The sequence below is a fragment of the Scyliorhinus canicula genome, chromosome 6, assembly GCF_902713615.1.
Source record: "Scyliorhinus canicula chromosome 6, sScyCan1.1, whole genome shotgun sequence".
Classification (NCBI taxonomy): domain Eukaryota; kingdom Metazoa; phylum Chordata; class Chondrichthyes; order Carcharhiniformes; family Scyliorhinidae; genus Scyliorhinus; species Scyliorhinus canicula.
The window spans coordinates 217,738,284-217,764,002 of NC_052151.1; the positions used below are offsets into that span (position 1 = coordinate 217,738,284).

The 25,719-nt window shown below is 53.1% G+C and overlaps 1 protein-coding gene across 2 annotated transcripts in view; it reads right to left on the bottom strand.

The window, feature by feature from the left end:
- LOC119967874 (ribonuclease inhibitor-like) overlaps window positions 1-25,719 on the bottom strand; it is a 48,135-nt gene that overhangs the window by 16,416 nt on the left and 6,000 nt on the right. For both annotated transcript variants that reach the window (XM_038800956.1, XM_038800955.1), the window contains exons 2-5: window positions 22,785-22,967; window positions 21,267-21,433; window positions 16,191-16,362; window positions 10,447-10,819 (exon numbers count right to left, since the gene is read on the bottom strand). In XM_038800956.1, the coding sequence (XP_038656884.1) occupies window positions 10,447-10,819; window positions 16,191-16,362; window positions 21,267-21,433; window positions 22,785-22,953 (881 nt within the window). In that variant the 5' untranslated portion in view covers window positions 22,954-22,967. The remainder of the gene's footprint in view (window positions 1-10,446; window positions 10,820-16,190; window positions 16,363-21,266; window positions 21,434-22,784; window positions 22,968-25,719) is intronic.

Genomic DNA, 25,719 nt, shown 5'->3' on the forward strand with positions numbered 1-25,719 from the left:
AGAGGTCAGCACTGAGGGAGTGCTGCACTGTCAGAGGGTCAGTACTGAGGGAGTGCCGCACTGTCAGTGGGTCAGTAATGAGGGAGTGCTGCACTGTCAGAGGGTCAGTACTGAGGGTGTGCCGCACTGTCAGAGGGTCAGTACTGAGGGAATGCTGCACTGTCAGAGGGTCAGTACTGAGGCAGTGCTGCACTGTCAGAGGGTCAGTACTGAGGGAATGCTGCACTGTCAGTGGGTCAGTACTGAGGGAGCGCTGCACTGTCAGCGGGTCAGTACTGAGTGTGTGCTGCACTGTCAGAGGGTCAGTACTGAGGGAATGCTGCGCTGTCAGAGGGTCAGTACTGAGGGAATGCTGCACTGTCAGAGGGTCAGTACTGAGGCAGTGCTGCACTGTCAGAGGGTCAGTACTGAGGGAGTGCTGCACTGTCAGCGGGTCAGTACTGAGGGTGTGCTGCACTGTCAGAGGATCAGTACTGAGGGAGTGCTGCACTGTCAGAGGGTCAGTACTGAGGGAGTGCTGCGCTGTCAGAGGGTCAGTACTGAGGGAGTGCTGCACTGTCAGAGGGTCAGTACTGAGGGAGTGCTGCACTGTCAGAGGGTCAGTACTGAGGGAGTGCCGCACTGTCAGAGGGTCAGTGCTGAGGGAGTGCCGCACTGTCAGAGGGTCAGTGTTCGGGAGTGCTGCACTGTCAGAGGGTCAGTACTGAGGGAGTGCTGCACTGTCAGAGGGTCAGTGCTGAGGGTGTGCTGCACTGCCAGAGGGTCAGTACTGAGGGAGTGCTGCACTGTCAGAGGGTCAGTACTGAGGGAGTGCTGCACTGTCAGAGGGTCAGTGCTGAGGGTGTGCTGCACTGCCAGAGGGTCAGTACTGAGGGAGTGCTGCACTGTCAGAGGGTCAGTACTGAGGGAGTGCCGCACTGTCAGAGGGTCAGTACTGAGGGAGAGCTGCACTGTCAGAGGGTCAGTGCTGAGGGAGTGCTGCACTGTCAGAGGGTCAGTACTGAGGGAATGCTGCACTGTCAGAGGGTCAGTACTGAGGGAGTGCCGCACTGTCAGAGGGTCAGTACTGAGGGAGTGCTGCACTGTCAGAGGGTCAGTACTGAGGGAGTGCCGCACTGTCAGAGGGTCAGTGCTGAGAGTGTGCTGCACTGTCAGATGGCCCTTAAGTCTTAGATGCTTCCAGCAAGGAAACAGGCCCTTCGGCCCAGCTTCTCCATGCCACCCAGTTTCTATCACTGAACTAGTCCCATTTGCCTACATTTGGCCCATTGTCATGGGCAAGTTCCTTTAAGAAATGGGTGTTGTTCAGTGATTTCAGAGAGTGGGTGGAGCTGGGCTGTCTGTCTGCCTTTACTTTCACCTTAGACTGTATGCTCCAGGGTATGTTTTTGTTTTGTTTATGAGAGCTGTTTTGCTGCAGTCACAGCCAGAAGGTGCATTAATCTCTGCAATCTAAAGACTGTCTCCGCATCCTTTGGTGGTATAAAACTGATACCTATTTCTGTAGTGGAGTTAAACCTGATGTCTGTCTGTATTAAAGGGTTCCTTTTGTCTTATGGATGTTGCAAGAAAAGATTAAGAGTTACTTATAGAGTACTGTATACATTGGGGGATTTTTTGGTGTTGATAGTTGTTAAGATGTTTACTGTGGGTTTATAAACTATTAACTGGTCTCAGAAATAAACAGTGTTTTAGTTTAAAAGTACTGTAGATCGCTGGTGCACCACACCTGTAGAATGGGCCGTGTGCTCCCCATACCACAACCTATTCAAAGTTGTGGGTCAGGTGAACTCCATGATACACTTTGGGGTTCGCTAAACCCTGGCCCATAACACCCATATCCTTCTGTACCCACCCTTCCCGTGTCACTGTCTGTTTTTGAAAGGGAACAATTGTACTCACCTCTACCACTGCCTCTGGGCAGCTCGTTCCAAACACTCACCCCCCCCTCTGTATGACAACATTTCCCCCCCCCCCCCCCCCCCCCCCCCCGCCCGGCCTCTTTTGTATCTCTCTCACATTCAACCTATGCCCTCTAGTTCTAGACTCCCCTACCTTTGGGAAAAGATGTTGACTGTCTACCTTATCGATGCTCCTCATTATTTTATTGACCTCTAGAAGATCACTCCTAAGCCTCCAACGCTCCAGGGAAAGAAGTCCCGGCCTATCCAGCCTCTCCTTATAACTCAGACCATCAAGCCCTGGTCGCATCCTCGTAAATCCCTTCTGCACTCTTTCTCGTTTAACATTATCCTTCCTATAATAGGGTGACCAGAACGGAACACAGTATTCCATGTGTAGTCTTACCAATGTCTTGTACAACTTCAACAGGACGTCCCAACACCTGTATTCAATATTCTGACCAATAAAGCCTAGCATGCTGAATGCCTTCTTCATCACCCTGTCCACCTTGGCTCCAACTTCAAGGAACTGTGAACCTGTACCCCTCGATCTCTTTGTCATATAGCTCTCCTCAACTCCCTACCATTAACTGAGTAGGTCCTGCCCTGATTTGATCTACCAAAATGCATCACCTCACATTCATCCAAATTAATCTCCATCTGCCATTCATCGGCCCATCGGCCCAATTGGTCAAGATCCTGTTGTAATCTTATATAACCTTCACTGTCCACTATCCCACCAATCTTGGTGTCATCTGCAAACTTGCTAACCATGCCTCCTACATTCTCATCCAAATCATTTACATATATAACAAATAACAGTGGACCCAGCACCGATCCCTGAGGCACACCGCTGGTCACAAGCCTCCAGTTTGAAAAACAACCCCCCACAACCACCCTTTGGCTTCGGTCGCCAAGCCAATTTGGTCTCCAATTGGCTACCTCACCCTGCATTCTGTGAGATTTAACCTTTTGCAACAACCTACCATGCAGTATCTTGTCAAAGGCCTTGCTAAAGTCCATGTAGACAACGTCGACTGCACTGCCCTCATCTACCTTCTGGGTTACCCCTTCAAAAAACCCAAATCAAATTAGTGAGACCTGACGTTCCCCTTACAAAGCCATGCTGACTTTCCCTAATTAGTCCTGGCCAGTCAAAATGCCTGTAGATCCTGTCCCTCAGAATACCTTCTAACAACTTACCCACTACAGAAGTCAGGCTAACTGGTCGGTAGTTCCAACCTTATCCCTACAGCCCTTCTTAAACAAGGGCACAACATTTGCTGATCTCCAATCTTCAGGCACCTCTCCTGTGGCTGTCGATGACTCGAATATCTCAGCTCGGGGGCCGCCAATTTCCTCCCTCGCCTCCCACAACGTCCTGGGATACATTTCATCAGGTCCCGGGGATTTATCCACCTTGATCCGCTTTAATACCTCCAGCACCTCCTTCTCTATAATACGTCCACTCCTCAAGACATCACTTTTTATTTCCCCAATTTCCCTACCGATCGAACCTTTCTCAACAGTAAATACTGATGAGAAATATTCATTTAGGACCTCTCCCATCCCTTGTGAATCTGCACATGGATATCCTTGTTTATCCTTACGATAAACAAGAGCAGCACGGTAGCACAAGTGGCTTCACTGCGCCAGGGTCCCAGGTTCGATTCCCCGCTGGGTCTCTGTCTGTGTGGAGTCTGCACGTTCTCCCCGTGTCTGTGTTTCCTCCGGGTGCTCCGGTTTCCTCCCACAGACGAAGGACTTGCAGGTTAGGTGGATTGGCCGTGATAAATTGCCCTAAGTGATGGAAAGGGTAGAAGGGGTTATTGGGTTATGGGGATAGAGTGGAAGTGAGGGCTTAAGTGGGTTGATGCAGACTCGATGGGCCGAATGGCCTCCTTCTGCACTGTATTTTCTTAAGAGGCCCGACTCTCTCCCTCAGCACCCTTTTATCCTTTATGTATCTGTAAAAGCTCTTTAGATTTTCCCTTACCTCTGATGTGCGAAAACAAGTGAGGTGACAGAATCTTGGGGAATATTCCATTGGTGCACTGTCCAGTGATGAAGTGTTTCTCTATAATCTCCTTGCTTCAATTCTCCCCATCTGTGTATAAAGCCCATGTTGCCAGTCACCTTGATGATCAGTATGTGTGTTCTGTGAACTGTGCGTTACCTGAGGCCCGGGCTGTGGTGTAAGGTGGACTGTGGGTTACCTGAGGCCCCGGCAGTGGTGTAAGGTGGACTGTGGGTTACCTGAGGCTCCGGCTGTGGTGTAAGGTGGACTGTGGGTTACCTGAGGCCGGGCTGTGTGTAAGGTGGACTGTGGGTTACCTGAGGCTCGGGCTGTGGTGTAAGGTGGGCTATGGGTTACCTGAGGCTCGGGCTGTGGTGTAAGGTGGACTGTAGGTTCCCTGAGGCTCGGCAGTGGTGTAAGGTGGACTTGGTTACCTGAGTCTCCGGCAGTGGTGTAAGGTGGATTGTAGGTTACCTGAGGCTCGGGCTGTAGGTGGACTGTGGGTTACCTGAGGCCTTCGTGGACGTGGGTTACCTGAGTGCTCGGGCTGTGGTGTAAGGTGGACTGTGGGTTACCTGAGGCTCGGCTGTGGTGTAAGGTGGCTGTGGTTACCTGAGGCTCCGGCGGTGGTGTAAGGTGGACTGTAGGTTTACCTGAGGCTCCGGCAGTGGTGTAAGGTGGACTATGGTTACCTGAGGCTCCGGCTGTGTGTAAGGTGGCTGTGGGTTACCTGAGGCTCGGCTGTGGTGTAAGGTGGACTGTGGGTTACCTGAGGCTCCGGCAGTGGTGTAAGGTGGACTGTGGGTTACCTGAGGCCCCGGCTGTGGTGTAGGTGGACTGTGGTTACCTGAGGCCCGGGCTGTGGTGGAAGGTGGACTGTGGGTTACCTGAGGCTCCGGCTGTGGTGTAAGGTGGACTGTGGGTTACCTGGGGCCTCGGCAGTAGTGCAAGGTGGACTATGGGTTACTGAGGCTCGGCTGTGGTGTAAGGTGGACTGTGGGTTACATGAGGCTCCGGCTGTGGTGTAAGGTGGACTGTGGGTTACCTGAGGCTCCGGCTGTGGTGTAAGGTGGACTGTGGGTTACCTGAGGCCCCGGCTGTGGTGTAAGGTGGACTGTGGGTTACCTGAGGCCCCGGCTGTGGTGTAAGGTGGACTATGGGTTACCTGAGGCTCCGGCTGTGGTGTAAGGTGGACTGTGGGTTACCTGAGGCCCGGCAGTAGTGCAAGGTGGACTGCGGGTTACCTGAGGCCCCGGCAGTGGTGTAAGGTGGGCTATGGGTTACCTGAGGCTCCGGCTGTGGTGTAAGGTGGGCTATGGGTTACCTGAGGCTCGGGCAGTGGTGTAAGGTGGGACTGTGGTTACCTGAGGCCCCGGCAGTGGTGTAAGGTGGATTGTGGGTTACCTGAGGCCCCGGCAGTAGTGCAAGGTTGGACTGCGGGTTACCTGAGGCTCCGGCTGTGGTGTAGGTGGACTGGTGGGTTACCTGAGGCCCCGGCAGTAGTGCAAGGTGGACTGCGGGTTACCTGAGGCCCCGGCAGTGGTGTAAGGTGGGCTATGGGTTACCTGAGGCTCCGGCTGTGGTGTAAGGTGGGCTATGGGTTACCTGAGGCTCGGGCAGTGGTGTAAGGTGGACTGAGGGTTCCCTGAGGCTCCGGCAGTGGTGTAAGGTGGACTGTGGGTTACCTGAGGCCCCGGCAGTGGTGTAAGGTGGACTGTGGGTTACCTGAGGCCCCGGCAGTGGTGTAAGGTGGATTGTGGGTTACCTGAGGCTCCGGCTGTGGTGTAAGGTGGTCTATGGGTTACCTGAGGCCCCGGCTGTGGTGTAAGGTGGACTGTGGGTTACCTGAGGCCCCAGCAGTGGTGTAAGGTGGGCTGTGGGTTACCTGAGGCTCGGGCAGTGGTGTAAGGTGGATTGTGGGTTACCTGAGGCTCGGGCAGTGGTGTAAGTTGGACTGTAGGTTACCTGAGGCTCCGGCAGTGGTGTAAGGTGGACTATGGCTTACCTGAGGCCCCGGCTGTGGTGTAAGGTGGACTATGGCTTACCTGAGGCCCCGGCTATGGTGTAAGGTGGACTATGGGTTACCTGAGGCTCGGGCTGTGGTGTAAGGTGGACTGTGGGTTACCTGAGGTTCCGGCTGTGGTGTAAGGTGGGACTGTGGGTTACCTGAGGCTCGAGCTGTGGTGTAAGGTGGACTGTGGGTTACCTGAGGCTCGGGCTGTGGTGTAAGGTGGGCTATGGGTTCCCTGAGGCCCCGGCAGTGGTGTAAGGTGGGCTATGGGTTCCCTGAGGCCCCGGCAGTGGTGTAAGGTGGACTGTAGGTTACCTGAGACTCGGGCAGTGGTGTAAGGTGGGCTGTGGGTTACCTGAGGCTCGGGCTGTGGTGTAAGGTGGGCTGTGGGTTACCTGAGGCCCCGGCAGTGGTGTAAGGTGGACTGTTGGTTACCTGAGGCTCCGGCTGTGGTGTAAGGTGGGCTGTGGGTTACCTGAGGCTCCGGCTGTGGTGTAAGGTGGACTATGGGTTACCTGAGGCCTCGGGCAGTGGTGTTAGGTGGATTGTAGGTTACCTGAGGCCCCGGCTGTGGTGAAAGGTGGACTGTGGGTTACCTGAGGCCCCGGCAGTGGTGTAAGGTGGACTGTGGGTTACCTGAGGCCCCGGCTGTGGTGTCAGGTGGACTGTGGGTTACCTGAGGCTCCGGCTGCGGTGTAAGGTGGACTGTGGGTTACTTGAGGCTCCGGCAGTGGTGTAAGTTGGACTGTGGGTTACCGGAGGCCTCAGGCAGTGGTGTAAGGTGGATTGTAGGTTACCTGAGGCCCCGGCTGTGGTGAAAGGTGGACTGTGGTTTACCTGAGGCTCCGGCTGTGGTGTAAGGTGGACTGTGGGTTACCTGAGGCTCCGGCTGTGGTGTAAGGTGGACTGTAGGTTACATGAGGCCCCGGCAGTGGTGTGAGGTGGACTGTGGGTTACCTGTGGCCCCGGCAGTGGTGTAAGGTGGACTGTGGGTTACCTGAGGCCCCGGCTGTGGTGTAAGGTGGACTATGGGTTACCTGAGGCTCGGGCTGTGGTGTAAGGTGGATTATGGGTTACCTGAGGCTCGGGCAGTGGTGTAAGGTGGACTGTAGGTTACCTGAGGCTCCGGCAGTGGTGTAAGGTGGACTGTGGGTTCCCTGAGGCCCCGGCAGTGGTGTAAGGTGGACTGTAGGTTACCTGAGGCTCCGGCAGTGGTGTAAGGTGGGCTGTGGGTTACCTGAGGCTCCGGCAGTGGTGTAAGGTGGACTGTGGGTTTCCTGAGGCTCGGGCTGTGGTGTTAGATGGACTATGGGTTACCTGAGGCTCCGGCTGTGGTGTAAGGTGGACTGTGGGTTCCCTGAGGCCCCGGCAGTGGTGTAAGGTGGACTGTGGGTTACCTGAGGCCCCGGCAGTGGTGTAAGGTGGACTGTGGGTTACCTGAGGCCCCGGCAGTGGTGTAAGGTGGACTATGGGTTACCGGAGGCTCGGGCTTTGGTGTAAGGTGGACTGTGGGTTACCTGAGGCCCGGGCTTTGGTGTAAGGTGGGCTGTGGGTTACCTGAGGCTCCGGCTGTGGTGTAAGGTGGACTGTGGGTTACCTGAGGCCCCGGCAGTGGTGTAAGGTGGACTATGGGTTACCTGAGGCTCCGGCTGTGGTGTAAGGTGGACTGTGGGTTACCTGAGGCTCCGGCCGTGGTGTAAGGTGGACTGTGGGGTACCTGAGGCCCCGGCAGTGGTGTAAGGTGGACTGTGGGTTACCTGAGGCCCTGGCTGTGGTGTAAGGTGGACTATGGGTTACCTGAGGCTCGGGCAGTGGTGTAAGGTGGATTGTGGGTTACCTGAGGCTCGGGCAGTGGTGTAAGTTGGACTGTAGGTTACCTGAGGCTCCGGCAGTGGTGTAAGGTGGACTATGGCTTACCTGAGGCCCCGGCTGTGGTGTAAGGTGGACTATGGCTTACCTGAGGCCCCGGCTGTGGTGTAAGGTGGACTATGGGTTACCTGAGGCTCGGTCTGTGGTGTAAGCTGGACTGTGGATTACCTGAGGTTCCGGCTGTGGTGTAAGGTGGACTGTGGGTTACCTGAGGCTCGAGCTGTGGTGTAAGGTGGACTGTGGGTTACCTGAGGCTCGGGCTGTGGTGTAAGGTGGGCTATGGGTTCCCTGAGGCCCCGGCAGTGGTGTAAGGTGGACTGTAGGTTACCTGAGGCTCGGGCAGTGGTGTAAGGTGGGCTGTGGGTTACCTGAGGCTCGGGCTGTGGTGTAAGGTGGGCTGTGGGTTACCTGAGGCCCCGGCAGTGGTGTAAGGTGGACTGTGGGTTACCTGAGGCTCCGGCTGTGGTGTAAGATGGGCTGTGGGTTACCTGAGGCTCCGGCTGTGGTGTAAGGTGGACTATGGGTTACCTGAGGCCTCGGGCAGTGGTGTATGGTGGATTGTAGGTTACCTGAGGCCCCGGCTGTGGTGAAAGGTGGACTGTGGGTTACCTGAGGCCCCGGCAGTGGTGTAAGGTGGACTGTAGGTTACCTGAGGCTCGGGCTGTGGTGTAAGGTGGACTGTGGGTTACCTGAGGCCCCGGCTGTGGTGTAAGGTGGACCGTGGGTTACCTGAGGCTCCGGCTGTGGTGTAAGGTGGACTGTGGGTTACCTGAGGCTCGGGCTGTGGTGTAAGGTGGACTGTGGGTTACCTGAGGCTCGGGCTGTGGTGTAAGGTGGACTGTGGGTTACATGAGGCTCCGGCAGTGGTGTAAGGTGGACTGTGGGTTACCTGAGGCCTCAGGCAGTGGTGTAAGGTGGATTGTAGGTTACCTGAGGCCCCGGCTGTGGTGAAAGGTGGACTGTGGGTTACCTGAGGCTCCGGCTATGGTGTAAGGTGGACTGTGGGTTACCTGAGGCCCCGGCAGTGGTGTGAGGTGGACTGTGGGTTACCTGAGGCCCCGGCAGTGGTGTAAGGTGGATTATGGGTTACCTGAGGCTCCGGCTGTGGTGTAAGGTGGACTGTAGGTTACCTGAGGCCCCGGCAGTGGTGTAAGGTGGACTGTGGGTTACCTGAGGCCCCGGCTGTGGTGTAAGGTGGACTATGGGTTACCTGAGGCTCCGGCTGTGGTGTAAGGTGGACTGTGGGTTCCCTGAGGCCCCGGCAGTGGTTTAAGTTGGACTGTGGGTTACCTGAGGGCCCGGCAGTGGTGTAAGGTGGGCTGTGGGTTACCTGAGGCCCCGGCAGTAGTGTAAGGTGGACTGTGGGTTACCTGAGGCTCCGGCTGTGGTGTCAGGTGGACTGTAGGTTACCTGAGGCTCGGGCTGTGGTGTAAGGTGGACTGTGGGTTACCTGAGGCCCCGGCAGTGGTGTAAGGTGGACTGTGGGTTACCGGAGGCTCGGGCTGTGGTGTAAGGTGGACTGTGGGTTACCTGAGGCCCGGGCAGTGGTGTAAGGTGGGCTGTGGGTTACCTGAGGCTCCGGCTGTGGTGTAAGGTGGACTCTAGGTTACCTGAGGCCCCGGCAGTGGTGTAAGGTGGACTATGGGTTACCTGAGGCTCCGGATGTGGTGTGAGGTGGACTGTGGGTTACCTGAGGCTCCGGCCGTGGTGTAAGGTGGACTGTGGGTTACCTGAGGCCCCGGCAGTGGTGTAAGGTGGACTGTGGGGTACCTGAGGCCCCGGCAGTGGTGTAAGGTGGACTGTGGGTTACCTGAGGCCCTGGCTGTGGTGTAGGTGGACTGTGGGTTACCTGAGTCTCCGGCAGTGGTGTAAGGTGGACTGTGGGTTACCTGAGGCCCCGGCAGTGGTGTAAGGTGGACTGTGGGTTACCTGAGGCCCCGGCAGTGGTGTAAGGTGGACTGTGGGTTTCCTGAGGCTCGGGCTGTGGTGTAAGGTGGACTGTGGGTTACCTGAGGCCCCGGCAGTGGTGTAAGGTGGACTGCGGTTTACCTGAGGCCCCGGCAGTGGTGTAAGGTGGATTATGGGTTACCTGAGGCTCCGGCTGTGGTGTAAGGTGGTCTGTGGTTTACCTGAGGCTCCGGCTGTGGTGTAAGGTGGACTGTGGGTTACCTGAGGCCCCGGCAGTGGTGTAAGGTGGACTGTGGGTTACCTGAGGCCCCGGCAGTGGTGTAAGGTGGATTATGGGTTACCTGAAGCCCCGGCAGTAGTGTGAGGTGGGCTGTGGGTTACCTGAGGCTCCGGCAGTGGTGTAAGGTGGACTGTGGGTTCCCTGAGGCCCTGGCTGTGGTGGAAGGTGGACTGTGGGTTACCTGAGGCTCCGGCAGTGGTGTAAGGTGGACTGTGGGTTACCTGAGGCCCCGGCAGTGGTGTAAGGTGGACTGTGGGTTACCTGAGGCTCCGGCAGTGGTGTAGGTGGACTATGGGTTACCTGAGGCCCCGGCCGTGGTGTAAGGTGGACTATGGGTTACCTGAGGCTCCGGCAGTGGTGTAAGGTGGACTGTGGGTTCCCTGAGGCTCCGGCAGTGGTGTAAGGTGGACTGCGGGTTACCTGAGGCCCTGGCTGTGGTGTAAGGTGGACTGTAGGTTACCTGAGGCTCCGGCAGTGATGTAGGACCGTAGCGAGCTCCTGGAGGCCCTCAGGCCCAATGCAGCAATGGCTGATGTTAACCTCCTCGATGCCACCCAGGGGTGTGAGGGCGGTGGCCAAGGTGGAGCAATCCACTGGACAGAGTCGGAGAGCATTGCCCGGCTCCTTGGAGTCACCCAGGGTGATTCTGCTCATCTGCAACAAGTTGGTGTTGTGGGTCTCTGACATCAGATACATGGTGTCCAGCAGCCTCCTCTTGGCAACGACAGACTCAATGTTCCTGAGCTGCCGACCGCCCGTACCCACGGAGATAATGTCCGTCTGACTGGTGCTGGGATGACCGGCTGATCCACCAGGGGCTCCGCAGAATACCTCTGCTGAGGGAAGAATAAAACATCCTCACACCGAGAACATCTCTGAACTCATGTCGACAAACATCTTCAAAGACAACTCCTATCATGACAACCCTCCCTGTCTCTGTAACCTCTTCCAGTGCCTAAAACCCTCCCTATCTCTGTAATCTCCAGCCCCTACAACCCACCCTATCTCTGTAACATCCTCCAGCCCCTACAACCCTCTCTATCTCTGTAACCTCCTCCAGCCCCGACACCCCTCCCTATCTCTGTAACCTCCTCCAGCCCCTACACCCCTCCCTATCTCTGTAACCTCCTCCAGCCCCTACAACCCTGCCTATCTCTGTAACCTCCTCCAGCCCCTACAACCCTCCCTATCTCTGTAACCTCCTCCAGCCCCAATAACCCTCCCTATCTCTGTAACCTCCTCCAGCCCCTACAACCCTCCCAATCTCTGTAACCTCCTCTAGTCCCTACAACCCTCCCTATCTCTGTAACCTCCTCCAGCCCCTACACCCCTCCCTATCTCTGTAACATCCTCCAGCCCCCTACAATCCTCCCTATCTCTGTAACCTCCTCCAGCCTGACAACCCTCCCTATCACTGTAACCTCCTCCAGTCCTAACAACCCTCCCTATCTCTGTAACATCCTGCTGCCCCTACAACCCTCTCTATCTCTAATTGCGTTACTGCAATTAGTTCCCTTTTTTGGCCTTGGCGACTTTCAGAAACCCTCCAGGATGTTGAACGCCTCGTCTGAACGCCCCTTGAACCTTCTCTTCGCCCAGAACTGGCCCTCGGGGGCTGGGGGGAGGGGGGGGGGGGCACGGTGGTTTCGTGATCACTGATCTAATAATTCAGACACCCAGGGTCATGTTGTCGGGTACCTGGGTTTGAATCCCACCATGGGCAGATAGGTAACAAACGCTGACGTAGCCAGCGGCGCCCACAAATAAGTTTAAAAATCCTCCGTGTTTTTCTCTTTCTGCGCTAACTATGTTTGACCGCTGAGTCTATGGACTAGACGCAGAGACTGGGACAAGCAGCAACCTGCAAGATCCCCCTCCAAGTCACTCACCGCCCCGACTTGGAAATATATCGGGGGTCTCTTCACAGATTACTGTGTGAAGTTAAAGCATCTTTCGCTTTAGCAAGTCGTGTCTTGAGCTGGATAGAAAGCTGATTAGCAGACAAGAAGCAAAAGGTTGGGATAAATGGGTCTTTTTATATTTGGCAGACAGTGACTAGTGGGGTACCACGGGGATCTGTGCCGGACCCCAGCTGTTCACATTATAGATTAATGATTTAGATGAGGGAACTAAATGTGTTATTTCCAAATTTGCTAATCAGACAAAGTTGGGTGGGAGGGTGAGCTGTGAGGAGGATGCAGAGATGCTTTAGAGGGATTTGGACCGGCTGAATGAGTGGGCGCATGCATGGCAGATGCAGCATAATGTGGATAAATGTGAGGTTATCCACTTGGGTCGCAAAAATAGGAAGGCGGATTATTATTTGAATGGGTGTAAATTGAGAGAGGTGGCTACGCAGCGAGACCTTGGTGTCCTCGTGCATCAGTCGCTGAAAGTGAGCGCGCAGGTACAGCAGGCAGTGAAGAAGGCAAACGGGATGTTGGCCATCATAGCCAAGGGGCGCGATTCTCTCATATGGGGAGAAATCGTAAGGCTGGCGTCAAATTCGGGCGGGTTTGACGCCAGCCCCCCCCCTTCCCGACCGGATACCGATTCTGGTCCCCGATCGGGGCTAGCAGCCCGCTGCCGTAAACTCCGGCATCGCGGGCTTAACGAATTTCGTTAAGCCCGCTTGCCCGAGTTAGCGCCGGCTGACGTATCATATGACGTCAGCCGCGCATGCGCGGATTGGAAGACTCCAACCCGCGCATACGCGGATGATGTCATCGCACATTTGCGCGAAACCCGCGCATGCGCGGGCCGGGATGCCCCTCAGTCGCCCCGCAAAGTGATACAGCGGGGTGGCGGAGGGACAAAGAGTGCGCGGGCATCGGACCCGCTGCCCGCGATCGGTGGGCACCGATCGCGGGCCCATGGCACCCTTGGCACGGCCGTGGTACTGCCGTGTCAATCGGTGCCATGGTTTTAAAAATCGGGACTTTACGGCCGTTTTTATGAACGGCCAGACCAGGTGTGTTTGCCGTTCGTAAAAACAGCCGTAAAGGGCTGGGAACTCGGCCCATCGAACAGCTGAGAATCGCTGCCGGCCGTAAAAAAACGGCGGCAGCGATTCGTATCGGTAGTCAGGCGTGGGGGGAGGGAGAATAGCGGGAGGGCGTCGGACTAGCGTGGCCGTAAAATTTTACAAGCCACGCTATTCTCCGCACCGTCGGGAGTGTGGAGAATCGCGCCCAAAGGATTAGAGTACAGGAATAGGGATGTTTTACTGCAATTGTATAGAGCATTGGTGAGATCACACCTGGAGTATTGTGCGCCGGTTTGGTGTCCTTATCTGAGGAAGGATATTCTTGCTCTCGAGGGAGTGAAGGTTTACCAGGCTGATTCCTGGGCTGGCGGGACTGTCATACGATATATGGTTCGGATTATATTCATTGGAGTTTAGAAGAGTGAGGGGGGATCTCATAGAAATTGACAAAATTCTAACAGGATTGGACAGGGTAGTTTCAGAAAGAATGTTCCCGTTGGTGGGGGAGTCCAGAACTAGGGGTCATAGAACATAGAACAGTACAGCACAGAACAGGCCCTTCGGCCCTCGATGTTGTGCCGGGCATTGTCCGAAACCAAGATCAAGCTATCCCACTCCCTGTCGTTCTGGCTCCATTTGCCTATCCAATAACCGCTTGAAAGTTCCTAAAGTGTCCGACTCCACTATCACAGCAGGCAGTCCATTCCACACCCTAACCACTCTCTGAGTAAAGAACCTACCTCAGACATCCCTTCTATATCTCCCACCCTGAATCTTATAGTTATGCCCCCTTGTAACAGCTACATCCACCTGAGGAAATAGTCTCTGAACGTCCACTCTATCTATCCCCCTCATCATCTTATAAACCTTGATTAAGTCGCCTCTCATCCTCCTCCGCTCCAAAGAGAAAATCCCTCGCTCCCTCAACCTTTCCTCATAAGACCAATCCTGCAAACCAGGCAGCATCCTGGTAAATCTCCTTTGTACCCTTTCCAATGCTTCCACATCATTCCTACAATGAGGTGACCAGAACTGCACACAATACTCCAAATGTGGTCTCACCAGGGTCATGTATAATTGCAGCGTAACCCCGCGGCTCTTAAACTCAAGCCCCCTGTTAATAAATGCTAACACACTGTAAACCTTCTTCACAGCTCTATCCACTTGAGTGGCAACCTGCAGAGATCTGTGGACATGAACCCCAAGGTCTCTCTGTTCCTCCACATTCCTCAGAACCCTGCTGTTGACCCTGTAATCCGCATTCAAATGTATTCGACCAAAATGAATCACCTCGCACTTTCTGGCTTAAACTCCATCTGCCATTTTCCGGCCAAGCTCTGCATCCTATCAATGTCTCTTTGCCGCCTACAACAGCCCTCCACTTCATCCGCTACTCCACCAATCTTGGTGTCATCAGCAAACTAACTGACCCACCCTTCACCCCCCTCCTCCAAGTCATTGATAAAAATCACAAATAGCAGAGGACCCAGCACTGATCCCTGTGGTACGCCACTGGTGACTGGTCTCCAGTCTGAACATTTTCCATCCACCACCACCCTCTGTCTTCTATGTGACAGCCAGTTACTTATCCAATTGGCCAAATTTCCCTCTATCCCACACCTCCTTACTTTCTTCATGAGCCGACCATGAGGAACCTTATCAAACGCCTTACTAAAATCCATGTATACGAATTTGCGGGTCAGATCAAGGAAAACCCCAAGGCTTTTTATTTTTACGTGAGAAATAAAAGAATGACCAGGGTGAGGGTAGGGCCAGTCAAGGGCAGTAGTGGGAACTTGTGCATGGAGTCAGAAGAAATAGGAGAGGCGTTGAATGAATACTTTTCTTCAGTGTTCACCAAGGAGAGGGGCCTTGTTTTTGAGGATGAGAATGTGATACAGGCGGGTAGGCTGGAAGAAGGAGATGTTCTGAGGAAGGATTTATGAGCAATTTTGAAAAACCTGAGGGTCGAAAAGTTCCCTGGGCCAGATGGGATATATCCAAGGATTCTTTGGGAGGCAAGGGATGAGATTGCAGAGCCTTTGGCTTTGATCTTTGGGTCCTCACTGTCCACGGCGATAGTGCCAGAGGACTGGAGAGAGGTGAATGTTGTTCCTCTGTTCAAGAAAGGGAATAGGAATGACCCTGGTAACTATAGGCCGGTTAGTCTTACTTCGGTGGTCGGTAAGTTAATGGAAAAGGTCCTGAAGGATAGGATTTATGACCGTTTGGAAAGATGCAGCTTAATCCGGGATAGTCAACACGGATTAGTGAAGGGTAAGTCTTGCCTCACGAATTTGATTGAATTCTTTGAGGAGGTAACTAAATGTGTCGATGAAGGTAGAGCAGTTGATGTCGTATACATGGATTTTAGTAAGGTGTTTGGTAAGCTTCCCCATGGTCGGCTCATGAAGAAAGTAAGGAGGTGTGGGATAGAGGGAAATTCGGCCAATTGGGTCATAGTTTGAGGATAAGGGGTAAACCTTTTAGGACTGAGGTGAGAAGAAATGACTTCACCCAGAGAGCGGTGACTCTGTGGAATTTACTGCCACAGAAAGTAGTTCAGGCCAAAACGTTGTGTAATTTACAGATGGAATCAAGATGGTTCTTGGGGCTAAAGGGATCATGGGATATGGGGAGAAGGCGGGATCGGGGTATTGAACTTGATCAGTATAACGAATGGCGGAGCAGGTTCGAAGGGCTGAATGGCCCCTCCTGCTTCTATTTTCTACGTTTCTATGTCACTGGGTCAAAATGCTGGCACTCCCTCCCGAACAGCACCGTGGGTGTCCCTGTGGGACAGCAGCGGTTCACGAAGGTGGCTGACCGCCATCTTCCCGAGGAGCAATTCAGGATGGGCGATTCCATTCTAGTCGAGCCGGCGACACCCACAACCCAAGGTTGAATTTCGCAAAATCGTTCTCCTCAGAGCAGATCAGGGCGAAGGGGAGACGTTCAAAAGCAGGAGGGTTTATCTCGCTGTTGGGGGGGGAGGGGAGGGGAGGAGTGTTTCCAAGAAGGTTCAGTAACCACAGGGACACAGCTTGAAGATAATTAGCAAATCAAGTCCCACCACCTTTTGTGGAGCAAGTTGTTGGGATCTGGGAGGCGTTACTCAAAAGGGCCGAGGAAGCAGTTGCGATGCCAACTTCCGGAATGGGAATTGGAAGGGACTGAAACTTTGGAATACTTGGGAATGGTGAGGGTTATTTAATTACCCCTTTCAACCGTATCCTTCAGCAAGTCCTGCAGATTCTTCTTCACGTCGCACAATCTGGTCAAGAAGTTGCCCATGCTTTCTCCCAGGGTCTTATCCCTTTCCTTCAACATCTTCAGGAGGTTCCTTGAAGGTTCCTCCCTCTCTTTCATCTCCGTCCCCGGCTGCAATTCCTGAAAGCACAGAGGATGACATTGAGCCTGCAGCGCAGAGGCCGACCACTCGGCCCGTCTACTGGTCTTCCTGCTCCAAACCGAGCCTCTTCGTCGCACGCCACCGACATCACCTCCAATCCCGCTCTTCCGACTTCCCCCACCCCGGTAAACGTACATCCGCGCTGTTCACCCCTCAACCACTCCCAGTGGGAACGAGTTCCACTTACTCACCGCCCTCTGGCTGGGTGAAGAACTTGAAATTGAATATGTTCGCGATTCCAGTGCACTCAAAACTGCCCCCCCCCCCCCCCCCCCCCCCCCCCCCCCCCCCCCCCATCCTCCGCGGGGATCACGTCCGCGCCGAGCCTCCTACCGTTTCATTTTTCGGGTCAACCGGTTCGGGCCCAGGGTTGACCCCGATTGGGGTCGGGAGGGGCAGGGGTCAAGGGGCACTCAGGCTACTAGTGTGGGGAAAGTAACCACGGGCGAAACAGCTAACTGGCACTACGTGCCACCCCGCCACCCACTACCTGGTCGAGCAAGCCACTTTTTTTACCCACTTGATTAGAAATAAAAATGATTGCGGGGCAGCACCGACATCGACAATTCGGACACCTCAGTTTTTCGAGGGAAGCAGGCACCTGCCTCTTACATCGATGGCAGTTTTGGGCTCAACGACAAGTTCTTTGTCAAATTATTTCACCAGTCTTGTGGGCGCCGCTGTTTGGGCCCAGCTCTTGTTGACCATGCCTGATTGGCCTTTGAACTGAGCGTCTTGTCTGGGCCATTTCAGGCTGGCTGTTAATGGTCAACCCCATCGAGGTGTGGGTTCTGGAGTCACGTGTAGGCCAGACCTGGGGGTAAGGACGGCAGATTTCCCTCCCTGGTGAACCAGATGGGTCTGACAACAATCGACGATGATTTCAGAGTTGATTCCAGATTTTATTGATTTGAATCTGATCTCCCCCCCTGGCTCTTCGAATTGCAAATTAGCACTGCTAATTCGAACCCAAAAAAATGACATAACTGAGCGCCGCTTGTCACGTTCATGATCTCGATCCAGCATTGGCTAACTATGCCTTGCCCAATTCATCGAATTATCTCAATTCCAGACCACAAGGATCTGTTCTGGGGCCGTTGCTGTTTGTCATTTTTATAAATGACCTAGAGGAGGGCGCAGAAGGATGGGTGAGTAAATTTGTAGACGACACTAAAGTCGGTGGAGTTGTAGACAGTGCGGAAGGATGTTGCAGGTTACAGAGGGACATAGATAAGCTGCAGAGCTGGGCTGAGAGGTGGCAAATGGAGTTTAATGTGGAGAAGTGTGAGGTGATTCACTTTGGAAAGAATAACAGGAATGCGGAATATTTGGCTAATGGTAAAATTCTTGGTAGTGTGGATGAGCAGAGGGATCTCAGTGTCCATGTACATAGATCCCTGAAAGTTGGCACCAAGGTTGATACGGTTGTGAAGAAGGCCTATGGTGTGTTGGCCTTTATTGGTAGAGGGATTGAGTTCCTGAGCCATGAGGTCATGTTGCAGTTGTACAAAACTCTGGTACGGCCGCATTTGGAGTATTGCGTACAGTTCTGGTCGCCTCATTATAGGAAGGACGTGGAAGCTTTGGAACGGGTGCAGAGGAGATTTACCAGGATGTTGCCTGGTATGGAGGAAAAATCTTATGAGGAAAGGCTGATGGACTTGAGGTTGTTTTCGTTAGAGAGAAGAAGGTTAAGAGGTGACTTAATAGAGGCATACAAAATGATCAGAGGGTTAGATAGGGTGGACAGCGAGAGCCTTCTCCCGCGGATGGAGGTGGATAGCACGAGGGGACATAGCTTTAAATTGAGGGGTAATAGATATAGGACAGAGGTCAGAGGTGGGTTTTTTACGCAAAGAGTGGTGAGGCCGTGGAATGCCCTACCTGCAACAGTAGTGAACTCGCCAACATTGAGGGCATTTAAAAGTTTATTGGATAAGCATATGGATGATAAGGGCATAGTGTAGGTTAGATGGCCTTTAGTACAGGCCGAAGGGCCTGTACTGCGCTGTATCGTTCTATGTTCTATGTTCTAATTTTCACGTTTTACCTATTTGTTTTATTCTTCAGTTACGGAAAGTGGGTGTCGCTGCCCATTCCTAATTGCCCCTTGAGAAGGTGGGGGTGAGCCGTCTTCTTGACCCGCTGCAGTCCCTGACGTGTAGGTACACCCACTGTGCTGTTAGGGAGGGAGTTCCAGGATTTTGCCGCCAGCGACAGTGAAGGAACGGCCGATATATTTCCCAGTCAGGGTGGGGAGTGACTTGGAGGGGAACTTCCAGGTGGTGGGGGTTCCCAGGTATCTGCTGCTCTTGTCCCTCTAGATGGTAGAGGTCGTGCGTTTGGAAGGTGCTGCCTGAGGAGCCTTGGTGACATTGCCGTCAATGATCCAAACTTAGCATTGTCATGAAATGCCAACCCACAATAACAATAAATTAATAATTAATAACAATAGTTAATAATGTGGGCAGCACGGTAGCACAGTGGTTAGCACTGCTGCCTCACAGCGCCAGGGTCCCAGGTTCGGTTCCCCGCTTGGGTCACTGTCTGTGCGGAGTCTGCACGTTGTCACCGTGTCTGCGTGGGTTTCCTCCGGGGGCTCCGGTTTCCTCCCACAGACCAAAGATGTGCAGGTTGGCTGGATTGGCCAAAGGTTGGATGGGGTTACAGGGTTATGAGGATAGAATGGAGCAGTGGGCCTAAGTCCAGTGGTCTTTCAGGGGGTCGATGCAGACTCGATGGGCTGAATGGCCTCCCCCTGCACTTCTATTGGCATTCTATGGTTCTATTCTGCATTGTCAAATCTGTCTTGACCATCATGCTAATTATCGCATCCAAGGCTGAACTGATTTGCATATCAATGTCACAGAGTTTCACAGCGCAGAAAGAGGCCGCTTGGCCCATCGTGTCTGTGCTGGCCATCAAGCCGGCCTATCTATTCTAATCTCATTTTCCAGCACTTGGTCAGCAGCCTTGTGCTCTATGGTTAATTCACCAAATTGCAGGGCAGCACCGTAGCAGAGTGGTTAGCACGGTTGCTTCACAGTTCCAGGGTTCCCAGGTTCGATTCCCGGCTCGGGTCACTGTCTGTGCGGAGTCTGCACGTTCTCCCCGTGTGTGCGTGGGTTTCCTCCGGGTGCTCCGGTTTCCTCCCACAGTCCAAAGATGTGCAGGTTAGGTGGATTGCCCATGCTAAATTGCCCTGAGCGTCCAAAAAGGTTGGATGGGGTTACTGGGTTACGGGGATAGGGTGGAGGTGTGGGCTTAATTTGTGCGCTCTTTCCAAGGGCCGGTGCAAACTCGATGGGCCGAATGGCCTCCTTCTGCACTGTAAATTCTATGTTCTATGATATGAATGCCAAATTAGCCAGATCATCAATGTCCTGAATGTATGAAGCTGCTCTATAATGCTAACTATCTCCATTCAGTGGTGCAAGGGAAGTGAATGTGCTATTGCCAAGTTTGCAGATGACAATAATAGGTGCGAAGAAAAGTGGTGAGGAAGGGTCTACAGAGAGGTAAAGACGGGTTAGGTGGGTGGGCAAAACGTGGCAGAGAGAAGGTAATGTAGTGAAATGTGAAGTGATGCACTTTGGTAGGAAGAATAAAGAAGCTGAATATTATTTAAATGGAGGGTACTTGCAGAAAGCTGCAAGCTGCAGAGTCTGAGAGGATGTTTCCCCGTGTGGGAGAGTCTGGGCCCAGAGGACAGAATCTCAGAGTGAGGGGAGATTCTGAGAGGATGTTTCCCCCGTGTGGGAGAGTCTGGGAGCAGAGGACAGAATCTCAGAGTGAGGGGAGATTCTGAGAGGATGTTTCCCCGTGTGGGAGAGTCTGGGACCAGAGGACAGAATCTCAGAGTGAGGGGAGATTCTGAGAGGATGTTTCCCCGTGTGGGAGAGTCTGGGAGCAGAGGGCAGAATCTCAGAGTGAGGGGAGATTCTGAGAGGATGTTTCCCCGTGTGGGAGAGTCTGGGCCCAGAGGGCAGTATCTCAGAGTGAGGGGAGATTCTGAGAGGATGTTTCCCCGTGTGGGAGAGTCTGGGCCCAGAGGACAGAATCTCAGAGTGAGGGGAGATTCTGAGAGGATGTTACCCCGTGTGGGAGGGTCTGGGAGCAGAGGACAGAATCTCAGAGTGAGGGGAGATTCTGAGAGGATGTTTCCCTGTGTGGGAGAGTCTGGGAGCAGAGGGCAGAATCTCAGAGTGAGGGGAGATTCTGAGAGGATGTTTCCCCGTGTGGGAGAGTCTGGGACCAGGGGACAGAATCTCAGAGTGAGGGGAGATTCTGAGAGGATGTTTCCCCGTGTGGGAGAGTCTGGGCCCAGAGGACAGAATCTCAGAGTGAGGGGAGATTCTGAGAGGATGTTTCCCCGTGTGGGAGAGTCTGGGAGCAGAGGGCAGAATCTCAGAGTGAGGGGAGATTCTGAGAGGATGTTTCCCCGTGTGGGAGAGTCTGGGAGCAGAGGACAGAATCTCAGAGTGAGGGGTCGCCCATTTCAGACAGAGATGAGGAGGAATTTCTTCTCTCAGAGGGGAGTGAATCTGTGGAATTCTTCACCGCAGAGAGCTGTAGAGGCTGGGCCATTAAGTAGGTTCAAGGCCGAGAGAGACAGATTGTTAATCAGTGAGGGGATCAAGGGTTATGGAGGGGAAAGTGGATTGAGGATTATCACATCAGATCAGTCATGATCCCATTGAATGGCGGAGCAGATTCGATGGGCCGAATAGCCTGTTTCTGCTCCTATGTCTGACGGCTTTATGCACAGCATACATTCAATTGTTTAAATGCAGCACGGCAGACCGTGCTGATGATCTCAGTCCAGAATGTTAGGTGTGTGAATGCATCGCTGCTCACTGTCCCAGGCGTGCGCACTGCTTACCTCCTGCTCCTGCCTGTGGAGTAACGCCTCCTCCAGCGGGGCACTGGTCAGTCTCTCCACGAAGCCGTCAGTGGCCAACAGGAGGCGCTGGCAGTAGAACCTGCTCACTCTGTACAGGTGCATGTCGGAGGAGCAGTCGTCAGTCCCTATTCCCTCGCCGATAAGATCTAGGGGGGGGGGGGGGGGAGATAAGCAGAAGAGTACAGTATAAAGCACGTTGCGGGGAGAATACAGTACAGGCAATACTCCCGAACCTTCAGACAGGACCCAGGCAGCACTTGGAGTGGGAAGCCAGAGTCAGCCTTGCTTGACGGAGACACAGGCTTCTGTAACGTTTAAGTCCTTTTGCTGTCGATTTAAATTCATTGGATCAAGGACTTCAAATTTCCACTGATTGCTTCCAAGTCTGACGTGCCAAAGGATAACTTGCATTTATATGGTGACTGTCATAACTTCATACCAGAGTATATCTCAGGCAACGAGTGGGTGTTGCTGGAAAGTTGCAGCCAATTTGCACGCGGGCAGATCGGAAACGCTGCAACGTGATAAACGAGAGGGTAGTCAATTTTCATTTATCGAAGTTGCTTCAACGTACCAACTGGTCAGGGCCCCAGGGGTAACTCACCTGGAATATTTCCCAGTGAGGCCTTCATTTTTCAGGGGACGGACAAGGCCTCAATTTATCACCTGGGGTGGGATTCACCGGCTGATCGAGGGTGGCAGAATTCTGTGCTCCACTGACAGCACAGACTTTCCCGTGGGTTTTCCGAAGGCAGAGGGCAGTTTCCATGGGAAATATGATTGGCAAGTGGCAGGAGTAGAGACTCCCGCCTCCAGAGAACGGCACGGCCAAATTCTCCGTTCTCACTACCAGCTGGACCAGAGCAGGCCAGAAACGGAGAGTCCCCGCCAATCTCGAATGAGGAAACTACGGCAGTGCAGCACTCCCTCAGTACTGACCCTCTGACAGTGCGGCACTCCCTCAGTACTGACCCTCTGACAGTGTAGCACTCCCTCAGTACTGACCCTCTGACAGTGCAGCTGTCCCTCAGTACTGACCCTCTGACAGTGCGGCACTCCCTCAGTACTGGCCCTCTGACAGTGCAGCGCTCCCTCAGTACTGACCCTCTGACAGTGCAGCACTCCCTCAGTACTGACCCTCTGACAGTGCGGCACTCCCTCAGTACTGGCCCTCTGACAGTGCAGCACTCCCTCAGTACTGACCCTCTGACAGTGCAGCACTCCCTCAGTACTGACCCTCTGACAGTGCAGCACTCCCTCAGTACTGACCCTCTGACAGTGCGGCACTCCCTCAGTATTGGCCCTCTGACAGTGCAGCACTCCCTCAGTACTGACCCTCTGACAGTGCAGCACTCCCTCAGTACTGACCCTCTGACAGTGCAGCGCTCCCTCAGTACTGACCCTCTGACAGTGCGGCACTCCCTCTGTACTGAATTGTGTCTGGAATGTTGCCCTACATTCCCGGTGGGGTATAAATGTAAGTTATTGCTCTCTGACCTTCCTGTGGTGGACGCGTGTCTGTGTTCCGCTCCCCCATGGGTAGGTCCTCTTCCTTGACCTCACAGCATAGAAGTTGTCTCGTCTCATCACCAAACTCTGCTCCAGGTCCATCGTTGTCTCTGTGGCTGATGGGAAGTACCCTGAGACTGGTCAATCCATCTTCCATTTGATCTCCACCACCTGAAATAATACAAATACAATACAAATATACCAACAAGTATAATACAAATATACCAACTGGAATCAGGAGGAGGCCATTCGGCCCATCAAGTCTGCTTCCATTCATTGAGTCCATGACCTCTCTCATTTGATAATCCTCAGTTCCCCTTTCCTGCCTTATCGCCACGACCAAAGACCGCAACTCCTCTCATTTTTAAACCGTGAAACTAGTTCTGGATTCTCCCAGAATCAGGGCCTCACAGGGCCCAGGGCCTCACGGTAGCATGGTGGTTAGCATCAATGCTTCACAGCTCCAGGGTCCCAGGTTCGATTCCCGGCTGGGTCACTGTCTGTGCGGAGTCTGCACGTCCTCCCCGTGTGTGCGTGGGTTTCCTCCGGGTGCTCCGGTTTCCTCCCACAGTCCAAAGATGTGTGGGTTAGGTGGATTGGCCATGCTAAATTGCCCGTAGTGTAAGATTAAGGGGGGGATTGTTGGGTTACGGGTATACGGGTTACGTGGGTTTAAGTAGGGTGATCATTGCTCGGCACAACATCGAGGGCCGAAGGGCCTGTTCTGTGCTGTACTGTTCTATGTACATGATTTGGAGTTGGGGACCAAGGGCAATGTGTCCAAGTTTGCAGACGACACTAAGATGAGTGGTCAAGCGAAAAGTGCAGAGGATACTGGAAGTCTGAAGAGGGATTTGGATAGGTTAAGTGAATGGGCTAGGGTCTGGCAGATGGAATACAATGTTGACAAATGTGAGGTTATCCGTTTTGGTAGGAATAACTGCAAACGGGATTATTATTTAAATGGTAAAATATTAAAACATGCCGCTGTGCAGAGAGACCTGGGTGTGATCGTGCTGAGTCACAGAAAGTTGGTTTACAGGTGCAACAGGTGATTAAGAAGGCGAATGGAATTTTGTCCTTCATTGCTAGAGGGATGGAGTTTAAGACTAGGGAGGTTATGCTGCAATTGTGTAAGGTGTTAGTGAGGCCACACCTGGAGTATTGTGTTCAGATTTGGTCTCCTTACCTGAGAAAGGACGTACTGGCACTGGAGGGTGTGCAGAGGAGATTCACTAGGTTAATCCCAGAGCTGAAAGGGTTGGATTACGAGGAGAGGTTGAGTAGACTGGGACTGTACTCATTGGAATTTAGAAAGATGATGGGGGATCTTATGGAAACATATAAAATTATGAAGGGAATAGATAGGATAGATGCGGGCAGGTTGTTTCCATTGGCGGGTGAAAGCAGAACTAGGGGGCATAGCCTCAAAATAAGGGGAAGTAGATTTAGGACTGAGTTTAGGAGGAACTTCTTCACCCAAAGGGTTGTGAATCTATGGAATTCCTTGCCCAGTGAAGCAGTTGAGGCTCCTTCATTAAATGTTTTCAAGGTAAAGATAGATAGTTTTTTGAAGAATAAAGGGATTAAGGGTTATGGTGTTCGGGCCGGAAAGTGGAGCTGAGTCCACAAAAGATCAGCCATGATCTCATTGAATGGCGGAGCAGGCTCGAGGGGCCAGATGGCCTACTCCTGCTCCTAGTTCTTATGTTCTTCAGAGCGATCATCGTTCCACATACAACCGCTACCAGGAAATATTAGATACATTGATGGTCGTCATCCAAAATTGTACAGACTCTGGAGCAGTTCCTGAAGGCTGGTGGGTCGCAAATGTAACCCCCTGGTTTGAAAAGCGAGCTGGTATGAATAAAGGGGGGATTCCAGACCAGTCAGCCTGACATCAAGTGTGGGGAGGACGCTGGAGTCAATTATAAAAGGTGTGATAACAGGACATTTGGAAAGAATTAATGGGATTGGACAAAGCCAGCATGGGTTGATGAAAGACAAATCTACTGGGGTTTATTAAATTTTTATTATAATCTTTATTATTGACACAAGTCAGCTTACATTAACACTGCAATGAAGTTACTGTGAAAATCCCCTAGCCGCCACATTCCGGTGCCTGTTTGGGTACACCGAGGAAGAATTCAGAATGTCTAATTTACCTTTCTGGACTTGTGGGAGGAAACCGGAGCCCCTGGAGGAAACCCACGCAGACACGGGGAGAATGTGAAGATTCCGTGTCATGTTAGTTACACTGGTCTAACACTGGCTGCAACTGGATGCAGTTTAGATCAGAAAGATGCTCCAGACCTTGAAGTTAGTTCAATCAGGTTGATTGAACTAATAGCACAGTTAGCACAGTTCTCTGTGAGTTCGACTCTCTGCTAACCTAAGTGTGGTTACTCTGTCTGACTGAACCAGACTAGCTCTTAGCCACGTGCTGGAGGTGTGAGATTGTAACAACACCCTTGTCTGACTCTCTCGATGTTCATCAGTGGAAAGAGGTGGAGTGTGAGCGCCTCGTGTCATTTATAGTCAGATCCCACCCCTAAGTGTCCTGTCTGCTTATTGGCCATGTCCTGTTCTCCGTGTCCATGAGCCGTTTGTCTGTGTACCATTATGTGTGTGTCTGCATATCATGACATCTCCGCACAGACAGTGACCCAAGCCGGGAATCGAACCGGGGACCCTGGATCTGTGAAGCAACTGTGCTGCCCCATGGAGATGTAAATAGCGTAATAGATAAGGGAGAACCAGTGGATGCCGTCTATTTGGTCTTTCAGAGGCTTTTGATAAGATCCCTCGTAAGAGGTTAACTCACATGGGATAGCGGATCGAGGTTCCGTTGACAGACAGGAAACAGAGAGTGGGAATAAATGGGTCTTTTTTCAAATGGTAGGCAGTGACGAGTGGGTCCCAC